At 28.6% G+C, this 24,288-nt stretch overlaps 1 protein-coding gene across 2 annotated transcripts in view; it reads right to left on the reverse strand.

The window, feature by feature from the left end:
• Positions 1-24,288, reverse strand: part of LOC107441591 (follistatin-related protein 5) — a 427,657-nt gene that overhangs the window by 393,328 nt on the left and 10,041 nt on the right. For both annotated transcript variants that reach the window (XM_021147212.3, XM_021147214.3), the window contains exon 2: positions 6,380-6,467. In XM_021147212.3, the coding sequence (XP_021002871.1) occupies positions 6,380-6,448 (69 nt within the window). In that variant the 5' untranslated portion in view covers positions 6,449-6,467. The remainder of the gene's footprint in view (positions 1-6,379; positions 6,468-24,288) is intronic.

Here is a 24,288-nt window from a genome sequence, read left to right on the forward strand (position 1 = left end):
GTCACGGCTAACCAAATCGTGATTCGAATCCCGCGTTGGCCTCACAATATTTACTCCATTTCTCTAAATAGAAAACAGAACTCTCATTCACACATAGATGACAGCACCACAGAGCTGCCTAACTCAAAAACATCTAGTATTTCTCCTCTCTCACGATAGATGGAACTACTAGATATATCATAATTATACCACTCTACACAGTTCATTTGACAAAACACAGCTCAACCGTAATGTCCAATACCTAACGAAAAAGCCTAACATAACCTAACTCCAATGTTCAATAAAATTTCTTTTTTACTGTGTTGAAACCTTGTTAATAGTAAATGGTTACAAAACTGTATTGTTTTGTATTTATAGTTTTTAAACCATATACGATGTAAACTGTTTCAAAACCATAAAGGTAAAAATTTTCCTAACAGTAATCTTTGCTGTTAATTGGATAGACAGACTGCTGCTGGGCATTTTACCATAATTTTAGAATGAAAATTCGAATGAAATTCGTGTGTCCTACTTAAGAAATAATGAAATTTATTTTTGGTAGGGCCAGTAAAAAAATTCGTAATAGCTTTTAATTCAATAGCCCAATTTTAAAATTTTAAGAATCTTAATTCATAATTATAAAAAAAAATCATTTCAAGACAGCTAAAGGTTTTTTCTCTACATAAAAATAAAAAGGTTTTTTATTCTAGTTTTTAAAGTAATTGAAACGGTAATATGACTTTTTTACATGATTTAAAAATATACTGTTCACATAGTATTATAATTTTTCTCATAAGCTGAAATAAACCTTTCTTATAATTTGAATGTCACAAAATATTTAACATCTAAATTATTTATTTTCAAAAAAAGAACTTTCAACGATATCTTTTTCCGACACATTTTTCAGAATTCTTCTTTTTTTTTTTAAGTCCGAGATTCTAAACGACCAAGAAAAGGAGTTCCGTTTATATTTTTGATGGAAAAAATATTGCACATAGGAATATTATACCAGTAAATCGATCGGACATTTGGGAAATCAAGAGTTTGGAGAAAAGTTTTTTTTTCTTCTTTTTTTTGGTGGGGGGGGGAGTATTTTATATCATAGTTCGCATATTACAAAAAAGAAAAAAATATCTCTCCGTTTTAAAAATTCAAATTTTACTCCGAATTAAAGATTTATTATTTATGCTAAAAATTACACACGAAGAAAATTAACGAGCGTTGTTTCGCCTATAAATTATATATGAACGTTAGTTATAAAAAATTAAAATATATAAAAACATGTTTTGCTTTTCTGCCGGAAGACCTTCATTATTTTTTTTTTGTACCTTATTTTGCATATTAAGTCATTTTTTTAAATTTTCTCATATAGACTTCATTATTTTTTAATCTTCTTTTCAGATGAACTTTTTCCAGATTTGCATAAAACCAATGAATAAAAATCTTTTGGAAAGACTGCAAAGTTAATTCTCTAACCTAATGAGATTTACAATTTTAATATGTGACGTCAGAATAACATCTTTGAATTAACTCCTTTTTTTCCTTTCCCAATGCTCACCCGGTTGACACTCGTCATACAGTCATCTGAAGGGCAGATTTGTTAGCCATTCCTTCAAGGGCACCCTATTAGGTGAGCCAACGTTGCTCCCACAGTAAGGACAGATAGTACAGAGAATTAAAAAATATCCATGCCTGATCCGGGATTCGAACCCAGAACCTCTCTGATGTGAAGTAAGCTCCCAAACCAATACACAGTTCGATCATCACACATGAAATTCTTAACGAAGCAAGTAATATCATTTAATACTTTGATGCAACTCAAAACTAATATTTCTTATTGAAAGAATTGGTCTAAAAGTTTTTCGAAAACAGCTAGCTTACGGTCAGTAACCTGCAAAAAGTGTTCCAGTCAATGACTGTAAAAATCAAATTATACCTCTATGCGATTTTCCGATCCAGTGACTTTTAACGGTCCACTCTCTTGTTCGAAACTTTTTTAAATAAAGAGAGACATGCTTTTTGAATTATTTTTTTTTTAGTTCAGGTGAAAATTTTAACGAAATTATTCTTTGCATTCTAGTTACAACCAGCTACAGCCGAAAGTAAATTGGCTACCCATAAAGCTAACCTGATCACAAAAATACAGATCCATCCGTTAATTTTTTTTTTTAATTTATGGCTGTGGACCGTAAATTGCCATTATACTCGTAAGTCTTCATTTTGAGCTTTCGCATTCTTTAAGACTCAAACTATTTGTTTGTCGAATCACTTCGAACCCTCGGACGAGTCGTAATAGTTTGGAGCTGCCATCTGTCGAGGAGTGAGAGAATTGTGAGTTCGTTTCACATGGTCATAATATTGTGGAGGGAGTGCGAGAGTGGCGTTCTTTAGCCCCGGCGTGAATCGAACCTAGGATTTTGTAACCATGCGCTGTAATCATTATGGGAAATGGAGTTCAACCGAGATAGGAAGCTTTACTTTACAAGGTTTTTTTTCCTCAAAGAAAAGAGCTGACTGTATAAAAAAAATAGTTAATTCTATTAGTTTTTCTGAAGTTCGTTATAGTATGAAGACGATTTTGCCCAAGAAGAAAACTGGCCGTACACGAAGAAAGAAATCCTGGTATAATTACCGTACTTGTGGTAATGACATTTATGGTGAAAATAAAACATAATTCTTAAAATAAAACCAAAATATGGGGTATTTAAATCATTCATTCAGTCATTTTTCTGCTCTTAGGGTAACGGTTTACCGGAAATGGTAGTTCTGGTTTTAAAAATTATAGTTCTTATGAGCACACGTTTTGTTAAAATGCAAAACTGGAAAAAAAAATTAGCCAAATAAATGGTTTTTATGCCATACTTTAATGTATTATTATTAAAATACCAAATTTTACCACATTTGCTACCAAACATCATGGTAATAAAACTCAATTTTACTGTTAATTTTAACAAATTCATTACCAAAGCACTGCGGTAAAAATTACCATGCTATTCGGTATTTCCATAGGACCAGAAACACGGTAAATGTTACCATATTCTGGTAGCTTTGGTCATATTTTTTTTCTCAGAGTATCAGATCTCCGAATTTTGGGTAAACTCTTTAGAGTGTATAAAGAATTGTTAAACCACTGCCAAATTGAATAAAAATAGAACGTTATTATTCTTAAAATAAGGAACGGTCCCTATCAACAAGTTTTGGCAAAAAAAAACTTGTTTCGAGATGCATTGTATCTTATGATGTACAATTTCAGCAGCTACTACAGAACGAGAAAAAAAGAGTTTTCTGTTTTTGAATTGTATTTTTAAATAAACGGGATGAAAAATTGCGCTCCCTTCAACCTATTTTTCATATTTCATATTATCAAGTCTAAGATTTAAGATGGGAAGGAAGAGGAAGTCCATTCATATTTTTGATGGAAAAAATATTGCCCATAAGAATTTTTGCCCACAACAAATCGATCGAACGTAAAGGAAATCAAAGTTTGGAAAAGTCTTTGTCACGAATTTTATGTTTAAAGACTTTGAAATAGTATTTTTTGTGGGTTCAAAAAGCATTCTCCTTTACTTATGCTTATAAAATTACAAATAAATAGTTATATATTTGACTTGAAGCCTTATAAATAAAATAACAATACATAGTATTAGTTCATATTAATAGTTTATAAAAAATAGACTATTTCACGCAGTAAAAATATAAAATGTTTTTTCAATATTAATAAATCATTGTTATAATTTAATGTTAGTAAGAAACAAAAATGTTAAAAACTACTTAATTTATTATAAAAATATGCTTCTTTTATATTTTTATGTATCTTAATTGTTCCAATTCTATAATATTTTCTTGAAAGACTATGTCGCAATTCGTAGAAATGAAAATTATGGTACACATATTTAATTAAAGCGTAGATGTTTAAAAAAAATCTTGCCTCAAGTATGTAAAACAGTTATATAAAAGAATCCATCAATTTCAATTGAAATTTATTCATCGAATCGTTTTATATACCAGAACCCACTCTTAGTTGGTTAGACTAAAGTAAAAGAGATCTTCAATTTTTTAAAAAAATTTATAACAGTAATCTTTATAACAAAAACATAATAAATTGAAGGGTATGGAACAATATAATGATAAGGATCAATTTCAAATAGTTCAAGTGAATATTTTTGGTGAAAAAAAGCCACAATTTTACGATAGACATTAAGATATTTCGGTGTGCTGTGCTGTTATAAAGTGGAACTTTAAGAAACTTGCAAATTACCTACAGGGAAACTATACTAAGGATAGTTTTGATTTGATGTTAAAAAAAAGACCTAATGCCTTATCACTATATCGCTGTAAGTCCAACAAATGTCGTAATTATTTTTATAGTGCTTTTAGTTTATATTGCAGAAATGGAGTACAAATTAATGACCTAATTAAAAAAATAAAGTTAAGAAAACCGATAATAAATTTATTAGTGCGTAGAAAAAAGTTAGTGCCATTCTTTTTTATTTATCAAAGTTTTATCGTTTTCGCAGAAAACTATGAAAACGATTCTTTCAATATAGCGTCTAATAAAATTCAATGTCTTATCAGTTTTACAGACCTCATTACACAACTTCGCACAAGTGTGGAAAGCAAATGGCGCAGTTAAAGCTTTATTCCCCAATATGGTTTTATCCATCATAAAGGGCACACACACAAAAACAAAAGTTAGCTGCAAAACTTCTCCACAACACCATACTTCCACCGCTTTCTATATTAACAGCAAGACGTCAGACAGTCTATTAAAAGCAGGTACTTCCCAACTTGTCATCGTTTCATCAAGCCGGGGATATTCTTTTGTTGAGTTTTGAAGAAAAAAAATTCTTTCATCCAAGTTTTCCTTAAGTGCAGCCGAGAACAAAGATAGGAAAGACAATTAGACATTTGCGGGGTAAAAGAAAAGTCATTATATTTTGCGGCTAATAGTACTTGCTGCAAAGTGCATTTTTTTCCCCTGACTGCTACACCCCCAACTGCAAAAGTCATTCCACGTCTGCAGTTTCGTTGAAATTTTGTTGACTTTTTGGGCGATGATTTTTTTCTATCTGTCGTCTTCAGCATTTTTCTGTATATTCTTTTATCCCATCTTGGAAGGAGGATTTTTGACTTTGTTCCCGCTTTAATTGGGTTAGAAAACGAAACTGCTTTATGTGAGTTTAAGGGGAGAGCGAGTTTGCAGGTGAGTCACAAGTCAGTTATTTCGCCAAGCAATAAAGAGTTTTTTTTTCTTACCCTTCCTTCCCCCTACTTCACTTTGTACCTTCTTCTTTAGAAACTCTTACGAAAAACTTGTTTCAACATGGTCATTAAAAAGTTCTTTTTTTTAAAAAGAGAATGTTTTTTTTCTGATACAATCGCCTATGCCATTAATAAAAGTATTTTGTGTCTTATTTAATAATTTAGTGATTAGAAACACAATTTTATTTTCTGCTCTATTAAATTATTGTTTAAAAATACACCGAGAAAAAAATAGGATCAAAACTAAAAGAATGTATTAAAATTTATTGCGTTTCTGGCTCTATGTGAACGTTAAAAAACTCGGTATTTTTCTCCGAAACTCTTTGGCAATGATTTAAGTAAATTAACAATAAAATATGGTTTTAAAATATGTGGTAGAATTTGGGAGCTGTGGTGAAATTTGGTAATTTTATTATGATATTTCAGAGCATGGCATAAAACTATTTATCCGATTATTTCCGTTAAATCGTTGTCATATGAACAGAAAAATTACCCAATGAATAGTTTAAATACGGCATTTTTCGGTTTTATTGACCAGAATTATGGTTTTTTTCTCCCCCGCAATGCCATTACCGTGCAATGCGGTAATTTTAACAAAAGAGTTTTTCGCCGTGTGCATTGAAAATTAATTGCGTCGATGTAATGTTATAAAAGACACTCATTTGTTTGTTTGAAGTCACGATTTTTGATTATAATTATTGGGCGAACAAAGATAAAAAATATAATATAAAAAAATTGCCCAAAATATTTATTTAAAAAAAAACATCAAAGAACATTTTTAGATTGTTCACGTTATTTCAACATCATTCAAAATTATTTTGCAGGAATTGTGCAATAGTGCAGAATTTTATTATGCTGAATTCTGATGTTCAAATTCGATATCTAATAAGATAATAATTATATTGATCTATGTGTAATTATAAGTCATGCATTGTTTACAAAATATCTATTCATATCTTAGCAACACCCACTCGTAAGAATAATGCATTATTCAGCGCAATAATTAATTCGCGATTTGCATACTCAAAATACATCGGCGATTTAGTTTTCCGATAATGCTTTTTGATTCAGAATTTCGGAACAATAGAAGAAAAATGTTATTTTTCAAAAAAAGAAATGAAGTATCAAAATAACTTACCTTGCATGTTCCTAGTATTAAGCATATTAGTAAACACAGAATATATATTTGATTCATTTGTATGTTCATTCTAAATTCGATTTAGTCCCTGAAATAGAAAAAAAAATAATGATAAGGTGATGTACAAGATAATGAGTAACAAAAATATCGATTACAACATGTGTTCAGTGGAGAATATAGCAATTTTTAAATAAAAGCAGGCCAAATTGAGAAGCAATTAATTAAAGAATAGAGAAACCGAACACTAAAGCCAATTGCAACAATGGAATATTTATTTCCTAGAAGAAAAAAAACTTATAACTTAAAACCATACTAAAGTAAACAAAAATTCTAGTTGCAAAACAATTTTTCAGATTCTTTTTAAAATACAAATAAAAACTATTTAAAAAAAATGAAAAAAGGATGCTTAGCAACAATTACAGAATTGAAAAATCAAACACTAAGCAAATTAAAGCATTAAAATAACACTGTTCTGTAAAAAATTAAAACCAAAATCTACACAAAAAGGAATAAAAATACTAAATACTAATCAAACGTTATTTTTTTTAAAAAATAAGCAAACACGATGTCTTAAAATTAACAGACACAATCTAAACACTATATTTTTAAAAATAGAATAAAAGCAAAATACTTAGCAAAAAAGCAAAATTGAAAAACTGAACAATATACTGAATTATACCATTGAAAAAAATATTTCTCTATACAAAATGTTTACAATTTAAAACCACACAAAAGAAAACGAAATTGCTCTAGCGAAAATAACAAAATTAAAAATCTATACACTTAATTGATTTAGCGATGTGAAATAAAACTTATTTACATGAAAAAAAAATTTACCTTAAGCTACACAAAAGGAAACGAAAATACTAGTTACATAACAGCAATACGCGATCTTTTTAGAAAGTATTTTTTATTTTAAAATATATTTCTTGCGTAAATAATAATTATGATGATTACAATTCAACCCGATGTTTCAAAAAGTATAATGATAAGATGAAGCTTATTTCAAAAAGCTCTTTGCAGAAATTTTGAACTCAGAAATTTTACATCAATTTACCGGTTGATTGTTTCTAATTAGTTATCCTCTGAATTCTCGAATCTATTTCAATATAAAGTTACCATGATACCTATTTAAGTTACCATGATATCGGCACAATCAGTAAACTAGCTAATAATGCTAATTAAATTCAATGCTAATTAATTCAATGCTAATTATTTGAATTAAAATTAATTAATTGAATTAAAATTAATTGAATTAAATAAATTATTTAATTTAATTAATTAATGCTAATTAATGAATGCTAATTAAATTGAAATTGAAATAATAATTTCTATACGTTTGTATAATTTGGGACTGAAAAAACACTTTCGTATGTAATTCTTATTGCATTTATGTTTATTTATATTTGTATAAATCAGGTGATGTTTAACAGAAAAAGATTCATCAATCTTTTGTTTTTTTAACACATAATTCACAATATTATGTTCACAAAACATATCGATCATTTTCAAAATATTTACGGGAGGCAAAAGAGAACTTTTAAATCTGGTTACGACGATAACGGCTAAATCACGAAATTAGTTAATATTAATAATTTTAATTAATAATTTTAAAATCTGAGCTCATTAACCCTCTGCGAACCAGAACATTTTAAACAAAAAATTTAGTTAAGAAAAGTCGTAAGAACTGTTGTCATTGTATTTACTTCCGTAATTAAGCAATTTCTTTATCATCACGTTACTCAAGTGATGTATAAAAAAAAAACGTGTAGTTTAAGGGATAAAAATTCTTACAATTTTAGAATGTTATTTTACAATTTTAGAAACTTACAATGTTATTCTCAAAAATAAGTTGAGCAATTTTTATACCATCACCTCTAAAAGGATTAAATTCCTCGAAAAATTCAAAATTTTCGAGATTGATTTTTATGTGCCTTAATCTGGATAGAAAAAAAAAATCGCCCCAAATTTGCGATTTTTTTTTTAAAGTTTAGTAATGTTTTTAATTACATATCCGACTTTTTTCGACGAAAATCTCATTTTTTATTTTTATTTTTTTTTCATTTTGTCATTTTTAAACTTTAGTTCATTAACTTCTCAAAAGCCTTTAAAATTTTGGTCTCCGAGTTTTAGAAATTAAGTTACAGTTTTTTCGTATGTTGTGAAGACAAAACCGAAACCGAGAATTACTCCCGGAAACGAAATTAAAAGATTTTGGTTTTCCTTTGAGTATTTTAATATTTAAATAAATTATATCTCTTTGAATTAAAACAAAGGAAAACAAAATTAAAAGATTTTGGTTTTCCTTTCAGTATTTTAATATTTAAATAAATTATATCTCTTTTAATAAATTATATTTTTTAAACAAATAAAATGCATTTTCAGAAATTAATTTTCAAATCATTAATTTTTTCGTCGTCAAAATGTTCACATATTTCAGAATTTTCTAAATGCATTTTCAAAAGACCTTTGGTTTTGAGAAAATTTCGTCACGCTCATATATATATTACATAAAATGTGTTTATTATAGATTTTTTTGAAATTTTGTACAATGTTAATGATGTTTTGAATTAAAAGCTAAAATCTAACTGCTAATTTGTTACTTTTATCATGCTTTAAATAAGAATGTTTCGATTTTTTATTTAAGAAATCGATATTAAACAATGTATTTAGCTGCTTTCAGTGTTGTTGTCTTTTTAGAAATTGTACTAAGATTTAAATTTAAAACACATGTAATTACATTATTGATCCATATAAGAAATTATCTTGAAATTTAAGTATTATAATTTGTTATAGAGCTGTTGGCGTGAAAGGAAAAATTTGTAGTTTTCAAGCTCAATTTTTTTCCTTATTATTATGAAAAATATTTTATAATTTCAGACCTTAATTCAAATTTATAATTTTAGGACGCCTACTAATATTTAAGTTTTAATTGAATCGTTTTTTTTTTTAAAAAAAGTATGTCGTAAGGTAACCAATCGGATACCTGAAACCACAGACATTATTTCAGCAAAATAGTACATTCAGTTAAAAGCTTTACTTCAGTTTCAAGCTATTCAAACTGACGTTTTTAATTTTGCTTAGCGAAAAAACTTCAACAGTTACTAAAACGTTAATAGCTACAAGACAAGTGCATCAAGACCTTGTTGAATGAAACCAACTTTAAAATCACTAAACATTTAATTGCAAGTATGCATATGCTTTAATTACGAACGAATTCTTAGCAAGCAGAGAAAACTTCAGAAAAGAGAACTTCAAGAAAAATATATACTTAAGAGTAACAAATCTGTTTTCCAATTAAAGCATTTTTAATGAATTCAAAATGAATTTCTAGTTATTAAAGCAAAAGTATTTTTCTGTGGCCTCATAAAGAAGTCCAATAAAGCTTATAACCAATTCATATGATTCAAGGCTTTTGTATCTTCAGTAAAAATCTCTTTTAGTGGATATTTGAGATAATAATTCTTTGAAACCAGTTTTGTTTGAAATTATATTTGACACATCATTCACTCATTTCTTTCATCGTTAAATGCTTCTTGAAGCTTTAATAAAGCTTTTCTAACATCATGGAACAAGAGCAAAGATAAGTGATGCGTTTAAAAATCAGTTGTGAGATTATTTACCTAAATCAAACTCAAAAGATTTTTAACGTTAAAATTATTTGTTATTTTTAAACTCGAGCTTTCTAAATGCAACAACGTTAACAATTAAAACCAAGTTTTTTTAATTATAGATAATTTATTTGACGGAATAGATCATTCTAACGCATTAAAACAATAAGGGAAAAAAGAAAGAAACGTTTTGGTACATTAAGTCTACGAGTAAATTTATGAATATGCATTTAGGAATGCAAACTAAAAATTAATAGCAATAAATTTAAAAGATTTACTAATTAAATAGAAAAAATGTTTCTATGCAACAGTTTAGATGCTCTAAAATGAAAGAAAAGACTTACTAATTTTAGCACAAACAAATTATAAAATATTTTATCTATTTCAAGTTTTTAATAGTTTTAATAAAAAATCATCGTTTAATTCGCCCATTGTGTTTTGTCATTAAATCTAATTACTTTAGTCTGTTTGAAACCGATTCGAGACCAAGATGAATTAGAATACTTAGTAATTTTAACGAGAAAGCAGGTCACATGACAGGATCCTCAACAAACAAAGACTTTCAAGATATATTCGGCTGACATCAGCATGACATTAATAAAGGTTATTATGTTTTACTTTTTCTTTATTGTATTATAAAAGTCTTAACTATAAAAGTATTCCTTGATTGTATTATGAAAGTATTAAATTATTGTTTTATAAAAGTTAGTTATTTTCGTATAATTCTCAGAAAAACAGGAATTTCGCAACGAATATTTTTTTTCTTTTTTTAAAAAAATTCGTCAATTCAGTTATTACTTATTTACAAAAGGAAATTTGAACCTAAGTAATGGAACTGTTAAAGTAGTTTAGATTCTAAATACAAACCCTTTTAGTTTCTAAATATTAAATCAATGATGTTCGTCGGCAGGAAACATAGAGTTTTCCAGATGCGTGATCGAAAAAAAAATTATTGCTTGTCGTCCAAATAATCCTTAGAGAAAATTACAGTGGAATTTTTAGAAAAAAAAGTAAAGAATAATAAAAGAAAATAATAATTTTAAAATCTACGTTATTCAACAGAAAAACTGAAAATAAATCTATTTTTATTACACCTAAAATAATAATAAAAAACGTAAAACCCAAACGTAAAAGACGATATGAAAATGTTTGGTGGTGATAAAAATCTATAACAAAATTTATGCGCTTTGTTTTCAGGTGTGACTAAAATGAAGAAAATATAGTTATTTTCCAATTTTTAGGCCACTTGAAAAACGATTTTTTTTAAACTTTAAATTTATCTAATGTTTTCTTTTATTAAAAAAAATATATAGTTAGTTTCGATTGGTGATAAAACAAAGCTAAATTTTGCAAACGTTTAGGAAAAAATTGTATTTCGTATTCTAATTAGGAAAGAAAAACTGTTGTAGAAATTTAAATCCCATAGGAATTCGGAAACTGGTCACAAGTGATTGATAATTAATTCTATATAGAAATAAATTCTGCTCGTAGCGGTCGGGAGACAATTGAAATTTGTTATCACCATTAACTAAGTTTCATTTGTGGTTCTGGTCTCTCGCATTACTCTAGCAAATCTGAAAAAGGTCGAAATTTAAATTAACGATAAATTCGATTTGTCACTAACATTGAGTTAAAATTTACTTATATTGGTCAAGAAACAAATAAATCTTGCATTTTCATTCACAACAAAGTTAAAATTTGAATGTTTCAGCGGGGTGAGAATCAGGCTCACAAACGTGACGCGACCACAATTTTTTGTTCTTCAGACTGCGATGCTTTTAAGACTAAGTTTCAAAACTTGATCAAAAAGTTAATACTTAAGTCCAATTATTGATTTTTTAATGGTGAGATTTAAAACGAACATATTGATTGTTTTAATATTCTCATCTAACAGCTCTATAGATCAGACTTCTTGATCTCTACGCACAACAAAAAATCTCCTACAGCTGAAAAGTAAATATAATAAAAGACTTAATTATTAAACTTATTACTTGCTGCTATTTGGAAGAACGTATTGGTACTTAAACTACTGTNCGAAAACTGTTCATTCAAAGTTAATTCAAATACAGAAGTATTCGTTATTACAAATGGATTACGAACCCAATCCAAATTTTTTTATATCTAAATTTGTAAAACAATTAATAATTCTCTCCTCTTTTGTTGTCAAATGGTCATTAACAATTTTATGAATAATTTTATTAAAATCTTTTGGAACTCTACTGATAATAAAAAAAGCATTATGAATTTTACTATATACATTTCTGAAATTTGGCGGCACACTTTAAGAATTCGGCGGCACACAAAAGTGCCGCGGCACAATGGTTGAGAATCACTGTTCTAGTGTCTCTCATTACTCTAGAAAATCTGAAAAAGGTCGAAAATTAAATTAACGATAAATTCGATTTGTCTCTAACATTGAGTTAAAATTTACTTTATATAGGTCAAGAAAGAAAGAAATCTTGCATTTTCATTCACAACTTTTCTTGATCTCTACGCACAACAAAAAATCTCCTACAGCTGAAAAGTAAATATAATAAAAGACTTAATTATTAAACTTATTACTTGCTGCTATTTGGAAGAACGTATTGGTACTTAAACTACTGTCAACAGACATGATCTTTAACTCAGGGTTGAGGCTTTTAATTTAAGCTTGAGAGCAATTGAAATTTATAATGCAGTTTTTTTGTTTATTGTACAGAGTTTTTTTTTGTCCCGCATGGAATTAATTATTGCATTTGGTGTTTTGGTAAACAAAACTCAACGGCGCGACAGCCCATGGAAGGCCAAGGCCTCCTGCGTCCATCGCAGTTTTCTCGGCTTTTGGGCTCTGGGGTGCAGGAGCAGATGTTCCGGCTGGGTGGAACGCGAAGCCTCAGTATTCAGTCCCCAAGTATGTTTGGCAGTTATTGACGCACTAAAAGGGATGAAAAGCTGAGTTAGCCTTGCCCGGTCCAAGGAGGGAACACTGGACCTGTGGCATGAGAGCGCTAAGCACTACCTCTCAGCTACCGAGCTTCTTGGTATCTTAGTACCAAATGTACTACATAAAATTAACTCGATTTATATTCATTAAATTTTTAGTTATAACTTCCTTGGAGAGTCTTTAAACACATTTCCAAAGAATTATCAACCAGTACAATATGACAATTACAGCTTATTCTACAAGTTTTTATTAAGGTTTATAACCTATTTCTATTCATTAGTCTTATTCTAAATATTAAGTTACCGAAATTCCAAATTTTTTTCTGAAAATTACTCTACAATAATTATCCCGATCTCAATTTCCTTCTTCAAAATAAATTTATCTTTTTTTTTTAACGTAACAAAAATTTCCAAGGAAATTTTTTAAAATGATTTTTGAGAACTAATTTAAAATAAACGTGTGTTACTTATGACCTTTTGGTTAAAATACAACTTTATTTACTGTTTAACCTTTAAAATAAAACATCGGCATTTTTAACATTTGACATTTAACCGTAAAATGTTGTTTAAACTTTGAATGCCAAAATTAACGAAGCAGTATTTCATTTTAAATGTGAAATAAACATAAATGATAATTTAAAGAATAGAATGGTATTTTACTTTAAGCATCATGTAACGCAAATATTGAGATATAAACTAATAATTTTACATAAAAAGTATTTAATATCTAGACAGATCTCTACGAATTTTATTCAGAGAAATGCTAGTAACTTAATTTTATGAGTAGCATTAGTTATTAATTATATGAAAAGCAAATTATAATAGTAATTCGTCTAAAAAATGCAATTAAAGGATTTAATAATTTTTATAAGGGTTAAGTTATTAGATTGCATTTAAAAAAGCTTATAAAACATGGAGAGTTTATTCAATTTTTTAGGTTTTGTTCATATAGTAGACACCAGTTCACAAACACGATCACTTCACCAATAGTTCATATCGCTGACAGGTCATTTCGCCGACTGGTCATTTCGCCGACTGATCATTTCGCAGACGCGATCTCTTCTCCTACATGATCAGTTCCATTTGTATTTTCATCTTCTGCCAAAATTTTGTTTGTTCACGTTTTTTACAAGAGGAAACTTCCTATTTTTTTTTCTAATATTTAATGTGCATAATTTTGTCGTAGTTATAAATATTTAATAAAATAACTTGGATTGATTATCATTGAAACCTGAGGAATCAATTATTAAGTATAATCACAGTAATATAACTCTGGAAATGTCGAAAATTTGGAGTAATGAGCGTTCAATGTTAAAATTTCCAGATCAAAATACGATAAAAATTACCGGCACTCTGGGCGTCAATACTCTTTGTCGTAACATCAATTTTTACTGGAACGTGTTACTTAACAAGAAATCTGATACACAGTAGTTTTTGCAATAATATTTACCGTAAAATCACTGAATCATTCTAATTAAGTAAATATTACAGTAAGAAATATGGTATAATATTTTACGGTCGAAATGGTGTTTACGAATGATGCAGGTAATGTGCCAGTACTTTATATCATAATTAGATCCATAATATTTTTAGTGTGCCTACTTAATTTATAAAATATAATATTCTGCAAATTAATTCAAAAATATTTTTAAAAACTTTTGCACGGAAAATTTTCTGTATTAATTTTATTAATATCATTTTTACTGAAAACAATTGATCTAACAAATAATCAAGCTCAAAAATGAATTGCTCGAAACACTATATTCCATATCCTTGCTACCGCCCTACACATAATCTTTTATAGTTCTAAATAATATTATTTTATATTTTAGCGTAAGTTGTTCAAAATTTCACCATTAATATCCAATTTTCGTTAAGCATAGATCAGAAAATAATGATTTATGAGACTATGCTGATACAAAATCTTCATCATTATACTGGCTGTATTCTAATAAGTATTGATTCAAACTACATGAATAGAAGCAATTTTCAAATGGCATATGATTTTAGTAAATATATATAGTATTAATTTTCCCTTTATATTTTTAGTGGGACTAAAATTTTCTTGCATGCAGCTGGTTCAACTGTTGAATATTTTTTCATAAAATATAGTTGTTGCATTTTATACAGTCATAATTTTCATAGTTTCCAAAGAATGTTACATTTAGTTTACGATAAAAAATTTCATAAGAAAGAAAATTAATAGCTTAATTATTAGCTAAAACCTATTCTACAGGAAGGAACAAAATCTAGTATACCTTACTGTACGGAAACGACATATCTGGTTTCAAATAATAATAATAATAATAATAATTCAAAAGCTAAAACGTACGATATTTAAACCATTCTTTTGATAATTTTTATGTCTTATGGTAACAGTGGTGTTTCTAATGGTGCTACACGGTAAAATTTACTATATTTTGGTAGTTTTGTCTCTATTTTCTTTTCGCAGAGTACCATTCACGTTTCTATTTGTTTCTCGGAAAAAACTGTCATAATTTTATTTTATTTTTAAACAAGACAAATCTTGAACAGCAAAAAAAAAATTGAGGAACAAATTGATTCAATGAAAGCTCGAACAGACAATTTGATGAAATTGAATAAATTAGCTTATTAGATCTTGATTTTATGCTCTTTTAATGTGATATAAACCATGCATTGCCTTTATATCTTGAGTGTATGCTTCCAATAGTGGAAAGTAATAAATCCCTAATTATTAACTTATATTTATTATTCGCGTCATAGCGTTCGATCTTCTAGCGTTTTATTTTTTGCCCTTAAAATATAAGATTATTTGCTGACTCTTAAAGATTACATGTTGACGATGTATTGTCAAATATACACGGAACTTTATCCTAACCAAAAAATACTCAATGATTGTCATTAACACACCATTAGCAATATTATATTTTGAGACAAGACTTTTGATAATTACAAATTTTTGTCAAGTATCCGCCAAAACAAAAAATATAAAACCTACACTATTTAAATTATTATCAAAATAAAAATAGAGTTGGAAACCTGAAAGCATTGAGGACAAGACCAATTCTGAAAATTTTCTAGACTGAAAATCTTTAAACTAGTACACTACGCAATCGATTAAAATTGCACAGTAAAATATCTTTGTAACGTTCATATCTTTATTTTAAGCAAAACTGTATTTGTCACTCGTAATATTACTTTATTCATAATTGATGTATGTAACACCAATTATTAAATTATATTGTAATGCTTGTTCGTCCTAAAAGTATATTTTTAATTAAATATCTAAGAACTAGTCTTCTAAGACTAGACAAACTAAGACTAGTTTGGTTTTTTTCCATTGTTACTCATGCTTAGAACAATCTCAGCAAATTTCAAATATTTTGCGATGAAAATAAAAATAGAAATCCATATTTGCAGGGTAAATTCAAAAATTTAAAATTTTAATTCAATCGTACTTTCCCGAATTGAATAGTAGTCTGCCACCTTTCAGATTACTATCAATGTCAACCAAATATATTCTTCCCAGTTGTAAATTTCCGCCGTTTGGGAGGTTGACGCATAACTCAATATATCGGAAATTCTACAATGCAAAAACTGTGGTGTAATATCTCGCCGAACATGATGTTGAACAATCCAAAGAATTGAATGAAGGAACACTTTATTCTGGCTTAACACCAAATCGAGCCGGGTTGACACTAAATCACCGGGTACAGTTTAAAGAGTTCAATTTAAATTTAAGCACTTATTTAAGAATTAGCTAACACCAAATTTTAACTCATTTACCCAAAACGAGAATTATTTTCCCTTCAAAATACACCAATCTGTCGGCACTTTTTTTTCTTCTTTTTAATCGACTATTAGACTACGGAACTTTGTTGTTAGTGATTTGTTGCGATTTGATTGAATTATTCGTTAAAAGTAGTTAAAAGTAGATATGTATGTTTTTAATTGAGTATTAAAGATGATGATATAATACTTTTTAACCATTTTTGAACTGTATTGAATGCATGATTGTATTGAATTTTAACATGCATAGTTTTTAACAGTTTTCTTTCTGTTAAGCCTTCTTTGAGTGTGTCTTTATGCTTGCTCTGTTCTACTCGTATGTTTGATTTACAAGTCAATTTTATTTTGAAAATGACCTATATATGTTTTTAATTAATGATTCTTACTTTATAATGTATCATAATAATACATTTACTTACTCTTATGTGTATCATATTTTATTATAATTATAAATTTTAGTGTTACTAGAAGAGAAAAACTGGTGATGGATACTTTATACAAAGTAGTGTAATAAAACTTTCTTGTACGACCACTTTTGGTGTTAAGATACGTAAAAGTTTTTTAAAGTGTAATGTCGGATAATTGAGAGTGACCTGGATGAAAAATGAAATCAAATAATTATTTATGAAGTATTTTTTAATTCTTCAATAATTTTTACGTATCCACATTATCAGAAACTTGTTCACAAATTGGAAAGGGGCACATTTAGCCAACGGGAAAGTGATTAGGGTAGGAGGATTAAGGTATGATGAGGCCTGCTGGTGTAATTTGGGGCCTTACCTATACCATATAATCCTAAAATTGCCTGTATTCATAACTATTGAAACTTTTCATGAATTTTTTTAACAAGTTAAACTTGTTTTACAAATATTTAAAAAAAAGATTTTTTTCTCACGAAAATAATTGCATTAAACATTAATCTTCAATTACGTTACATTTTTAGCTTGTTATGTTAGACAGCTTGTTATGTTAGCAAAAACAAGTAGGAATTAATTTCTGTCCGACGAGTTTACTTTTAAAAGCTTTTATATTGTTTTAAAAGCATATTTGTATAATTTTATATCGAAATAAAACGGAACTATATGCAGTAAATCCTATACCGTAATGGTCTTTTCTTAACTTGCAATGGAGTATTTTTTAATGATTCCTAAAGAAGTGTAAAATACAACACTTGAAAATATCTAAGAAAAGTTTTAAAAAAATTTTGAAAAAATATACCAATTGAGCTTGTTTTTGATTTTTAAATTTTACAGTACTATTGACTATTTTGACAGTACTATTGACTATTGATTTTTGATAGTACTATTCACTATGTTACTGTACTCTTGACAAAAAAATAATTTATTTAAAAAGAAAAACATTTGAACAACAAACAACAGAAACCGAAATATATTTTAAATCGTAAATAAAACAGTAAGATTTACTTTTTTGTACATTAAGTTTTCCAAAATTCGTCTGAAAATAAATTAATCGAATGATCCAAGTTAAATATTTTCTAGCTGTGCGTTATCAACTCACAATTTAAGCGCCCCGATATTAAGCGGTCACCGTTATTTTAACATCCGGTATTTAGCAGTTGCAGTTATTTTGGAATCCGGTATTTAGCGGTTACACATATTAAGCATTACAGTTATTAAGCGTTTTTATGAGGCATTCAACAGTCAATCTCTCTTATGTGAGAAACCCATCTGCTGCCATTGTTGTCATAACAGGAATCCTCTTAAGGGAAAAATATAATAAGTGCTTCGAGAAATACCTCTCTCCTACCTTGAGATACCCATTTATAACAAATAGGGAACGGTAGAGTAAGTAATATCGGGTAGCTAAGATTTGAAGGCCACTTGGAGCTTAGCTAGATAGTTCGACCTAAAAATTGATTTAACAAAAATGTTCATTCTCTAGTTGTACACAATATGTCATTCTCAAAAAGTCATAGATGTGCTACTTTTCCTATAAATAATTTTTTTCTAGAAAAAGTCAAACTAACAGGTTTTAGCCCACTAGTGGGATAGAACTGAGTACACATGTTAACTCTACGGGAAATTTAGTTTCAGTGAAAACGTAGCAGACATTTCTATTCTATATGACAATTTAAGAAAATTATGCGAGCAATTTACGTGTGATATAGTTAGGGCCGTATTCAAGAGGGATAATTGACACGGGGTTCCGATTTGGGGCTCTGGGCATAAGTATTTTTCTTTTTAGTTCACTCTTTTACTAGCAAAAATGTTTTTTTACTTTTTTTTTTGATAACAATAAAAATTTAGTGCAGAATCCTTTAAATTTAGAATTTAAAGGATTCTAAGGATTTAAAGGATTGAAGTGACACCTATGTAATTTAATTACATAGGTGTCACTTTAAACTTCAAAAAAATATTTTTTTTAAAAATATTTCTTAAGTAAAAAAAAATTTAAGAAGTATCACTTTTGAAAGACGTTGGGGGTAATTTTTAATGATAATAGAAACTATCAGAAAGTATTGTGAAAGCAATTCTCTGTTGGTAGGCGAGCGATATCGAGCCAGAGGAGGACCTCAAGTAAAATATTTATTTCCCAATAATATTTTGATAAAAATAATTTCCATTTTTTCTTCGAAATGTTTTTTTATAATAATTTCGATTGCTCAGTGAATAAGTGAGATTAATTATGTGAAGTACATTTCAGAAATTTTCAGCGATCATTTTTTTTAAAATTTCCCAGAAATAAATGAAAAAGAAAAATTAAATTGTGCTTAACCCTATTTCAAAGGGATTCCATTTTTTTCCTCCATAATCACCTTATTTATTTAGAATAAATGTTCAAACTAGTGTGTTACTTTACGTTTTAATTACACTAACTGAATATAACATCACTTATATTAATGAAAACTTATTTACATTTAAAAAAATTTAATTACATTACAAAAGTCAAAATTCAAAACAACATTCTGAGCGAAAATTATTAACCATTCTTACTACAATAAGCGTTCAAAAAAATTATTTTTCAATAACAATGACAATGCGTTTACATTGAACGCCCTAATTCGGTAATTGTTATGTCTATAACCTTTTGAATTCCCTTCTAAATAAATGACTATACACAGTATAAAAAAGCATCTTTGTTTCTAGTAAGAGATAAACTTACTATTGAATCACTTATTTATGAGAGACATAGTAGCTTTGCGTGTGGTCCAATTGCGATGGCCTTGATGAGGTCGACCGCCTAAGCGACCTGTGTACCACCTGCGTTGCATGAATGACTTGATAGAAGAAAAAAAAATACTTGAAGAGACTGACTGATCAATTACTTTATAACACGAGTCACGCTCATCTCCATACATTTTAAAGTATATAGCGCACTTAATTAAAAATGTAAATTCTCTAATGATGATATAAATCTTAGGGCGCTTTTTCATTACACGACACGATACCGACAAAATCGGACGACAAANATGATGATATAACCCTTAAGCGGTAAAAAAAATATCAGAAAGTTGGAGTTAATTTGCTTATAAACATTATCGCGTGTAAGTTGTATTAGTTTTTAGATTAAATATAAACAAGGTTTCTCGCGATTTATGCGAGGCAGGTGTTTCAGCCATTGATCGCTCAGAAAAGGTATTTTTTAGGTATGAGAGTTTCGCCTGGCAATTTTGACGAGGTCAAATTTTAAATCTTGCGTGTTGGGGTTACCACAGAGACGCAATGCGTAAATGGAATTGCTGACTGGTATCGGAATTTCGATATCGTGATATATCGTAAAGGAATATCGATTTTCGCGATTGTCTAATTTATATTATTTTTAATTTATCAATATTTTTGTTATCCGAATCACCAGCAATCCCGATAATATTTTATTCGATAACTATACCGAAGAACATTTTCTTTTCTGTCGCATAAGATTTCTTATACTTTTGTTTCGCTGATTTAAAAATTAGCTATCAGCTTCTCTCTCCACGCTGCAGTTTTTTTTTTAATGACAATTTTTGTCTGTAATTTATCGAATTGATAAGTTTGGGAATTTCATAAATGTTAGTGCAAAAGTGTAGGAAAGTTAGGGTACATCATCAGGATTAAAATTGCATAGGAACTCATGCCCGGAAATGTCTTCATACGCCGTTAGGGGCGCTCACCTATTATGAAGTGTTTCTTCATGTGTTTCTGAGCAAGTGATAACAGGAAAAAAGGGAAACGTTCCTAGCCATGTCAGACAACATTTGCGGGTGTTGGTTACGATGCAATTTTAATCCTGATGATATGCTCTAACTCGTCTAGAAGTGAGTCGCAACTTCTTGTTATATATAAAATTTTTAAACTTATACAATTCACAAAAAATAAACTAAATATGTTATTTAAAAAAACTGTAGCTTTAGGAGCAAAAATAATTAGATTTGAAATCCTCACACCCGAATTAAGCAATATCAAGTATTTTCATAAATGCAGCAAAACACTTGTCCCCTAGTGTTAACATTATCGATAGTTATCGTTATCAATAAACCTTGCGATATTGTCATATTCGATGCTTCTCATTTTTGATATTCGTGATGTATTTATTAACAATGAAATATTCATTATACTGTAAAAAAATAATTATAAATATGAATTTTATGTCAGCTGCAGCTGAAAATATCCGTTGGAAGATGTGCTTTAAAGTTTAAAAAGATATTTCCCAATACATTTAGGTTAAGTAATATATCCAATTGTTGGAAATAAATCTTCTCAGAAAAATCTATATATATATTTCTCTTACACGGCGACAAAAAAAAGCCTCATTACAACTCCCCGAATGGCAACGCTAGAAAATCGACCAATGATTGCCGCTAAAAATGTCACATGCCAAATCTAACTGAGATGGCTCAACATATAGCGCTTTTAAAAACGGAAACTGAAATAACCAGAGAGCATCAGCTGCGGCAATCTCATACTATTAAGCTAGGCAGAAGTGAGTAGTCTTTGTCGATAGATCTCTATTTTAGTATTTTGTCGAAAGCGCTTTTTTTCACGAATTTATATATTACGAATTTATTTGACGATTTTTGATTTATATCACGAATTTATTTGTTTTACTAGAATTTATTTGTTTATGCAGGTTTTTCCATTGCAATTCACTTATTTCAATTTTTAATAGACTTAATTATAGCCAAAATTTTAACCTTTTTAAAGAGATATCAGTTTTAGAAATTTTATCTTAAGATTTTATACTATAGCACATTTCTAATAGGTTTAACGAATTACATGTCATTTATTTGAATTCAAATTTATTTTAATGACTTAGTATTTACTAAAAAGATGTAATTTTTTTTTAAAAAAAAAGTTGTTATATGGATTTGAATGATTGTTTTGAATTCTTAGAATTTTGTGCATTTGCAATGTACCTAAGTTAGTAGCGAGCGAAGCGAGCTTGGTTTGTGAAGCAAACCATATAAGATTGCGTAGCAATTTTCGGGGGTTGGCGAGCGTTAGAGAGCAGGGGGCGCAGCCCACTAGGTACAAGTTATTTCTGATCGTCACGGAGACTAATGGAAAATTTATAGCAAATATATACCATAAAATTTTCAAAAAGGAAAGACAAAATAAATGAAAGTAAAGACGTTTTTGTTTTGAAAATGTTTCTATCAGCTACACAAAACGATTGCCGCTGATGTACTCGCTAAAACACTGCGCGTTGAGGTAAATTTTCACATACAAGTGATTTGATGATAGAAAAAAATTAAACTAAACTCAGATATAGTTACGATACCCTCGACAATTAATTAGCATATTCCAAAAAAAAAATGGAATGGTTTGTTTATTTATAAGAAGTGTGCAATTGTCTTCTATTTAAGCCCATATCATAACTCTTTCAGTTTTTCTTCTCTAAGGGGAAAAAAGAATTTAATCAGGTTTGTAACAATGTACGCATAAGTGATTTATATTACACTAAAGGGCTCCACACCCTGCTAGATACGCTCGCCAGTCCCCCAAACTAATCTTGCTGTTCTTTTCGGATTGCTTAGCAATTTTAGCTTGCTCGCCTCGGTCACTCATTGGATACTTATCTATTTTATTCAAGCTTAAAATGGACAGTTGAAATATTTTTAAAATGAAGTCCTGCGAATAGAGAACATATACTATATTACGTGAGACCTTTTTAACTCTTTCTAATCGTTGAGCTCTCTTTTTATAATGAAGTTATTAGAATAGAGAACATATACTAAATATGAGAACATATACTAAATAGAGAACATATATTAAATAGAAGAATAGAGAACAAATCTCGTAAAAGTTTTGATTTATGCATATTTTATTCAGTTTTATAGATTTAAAAAAAATTCTGATCAAATTGCGGTAAAAAGTAATGCCACTCAGGGTGCTGCTACTGTTTACCGTAAACTCCATATTTACCGGAATGTTACATAGTAAAAAATTTGATGTACCGTAATTTTTACGGTAATAATTATCGTAACCACTGAAAACAATTTCAACGTAATCACTGAATCATTCTAATTAAATAAATATTACGGTATAATATTTTACACTAAAAAAAATTTAGCAGTAAAACGGATATTACAGTAAAATGGATTTTACGGATGATGCACCCAAAGAGTTAATACTTAATACCGTAACTTTATTCAAATTTTTTTACAGTGTACATTGTGATTTGATTTATGAGCATTTTAAACTGTTTCTAACCGTTAAAATGAACTGTTCACTAAGTTTCCATTTCTGAAAGCTTGCAGCTAAGATTCTTTAAGTACTTCATTGCCCATGCGTGGTAAGAATTTTCATTTAAAAATTTGCAAACATGTGTATTTTTGCCTTCATCTTTATGACTTCTCATTTAATATTTAAGTTCTCTGTTTCCAATACAAAAAAGAAATTTTATCGATTTTTTAAAAATATTCAATTTAGAGTTTGATGTAATAAGATAGTTTGTCATCCCCTTAAGTAACCCTTTACGTTTTCTTGAAGTGGTCACTTCAGTTTTCTCGTTATAGGTGTGACAAAGATATAAATATCTTATTTTTTCATTCCAAATTAAATACTTTTTTTCTTAAAAATAAAACTAAGACAAAAAAAAAACTAATCCTATGACTTGGCAAGATACCAAAAGAGAGCCAATCCAAAGGTTCTAAAGTGTTTTGGGTGTGATACGATCAACTTTTTTTCGTTATACGTTGGACAAAAATTTAATTTTTTTTCCTATTTATTCCAGTTATAATACTTGTTCTTTTTTTAAAAAAAAAACTAGGACACAAAATAAAATAATTCAATGGCTAAGCAAGATACCGAACAAGTGCCAATCAATTGGTTCTTGTGTTTTTCGGAAGGGATACGCTCAACTTTTTCCGTTATACGTTTGACAAAAATATGAAGAAATTTTTTTTTATTCATTCCATTAATAATACTTGTTTTAAAGACAAAACCTTCTACTAGGACACAAAAAAAATTCATTGACTAAGCAAGATACCAAACAGGTGCTATCCAATGGTTCTAGTGTAGTCGCATAACCTTTTTTCCTTATAGATTTGACAAAAATGTAAATACTTTTTTCTATTCATTCCAGTTATAATACTTCTTTTTAAAAAAAATCTTTTACTAGAACACAAAAACAAATAATTCAATGACTAAGTAAAATGCTAAACAA

The sequence above is a fragment of the Parasteatoda tepidariorum genome, chromosome 4, assembly GCF_043381705.1.
Source record: "Parasteatoda tepidariorum isolate YZ-2023 chromosome 4, CAS_Ptep_4.0, whole genome shotgun sequence".
In the NCBI taxonomy this organism is placed as follows: domain Eukaryota; kingdom Metazoa; phylum Arthropoda; class Arachnida; order Araneae; family Theridiidae; genus Parasteatoda; species Parasteatoda tepidariorum.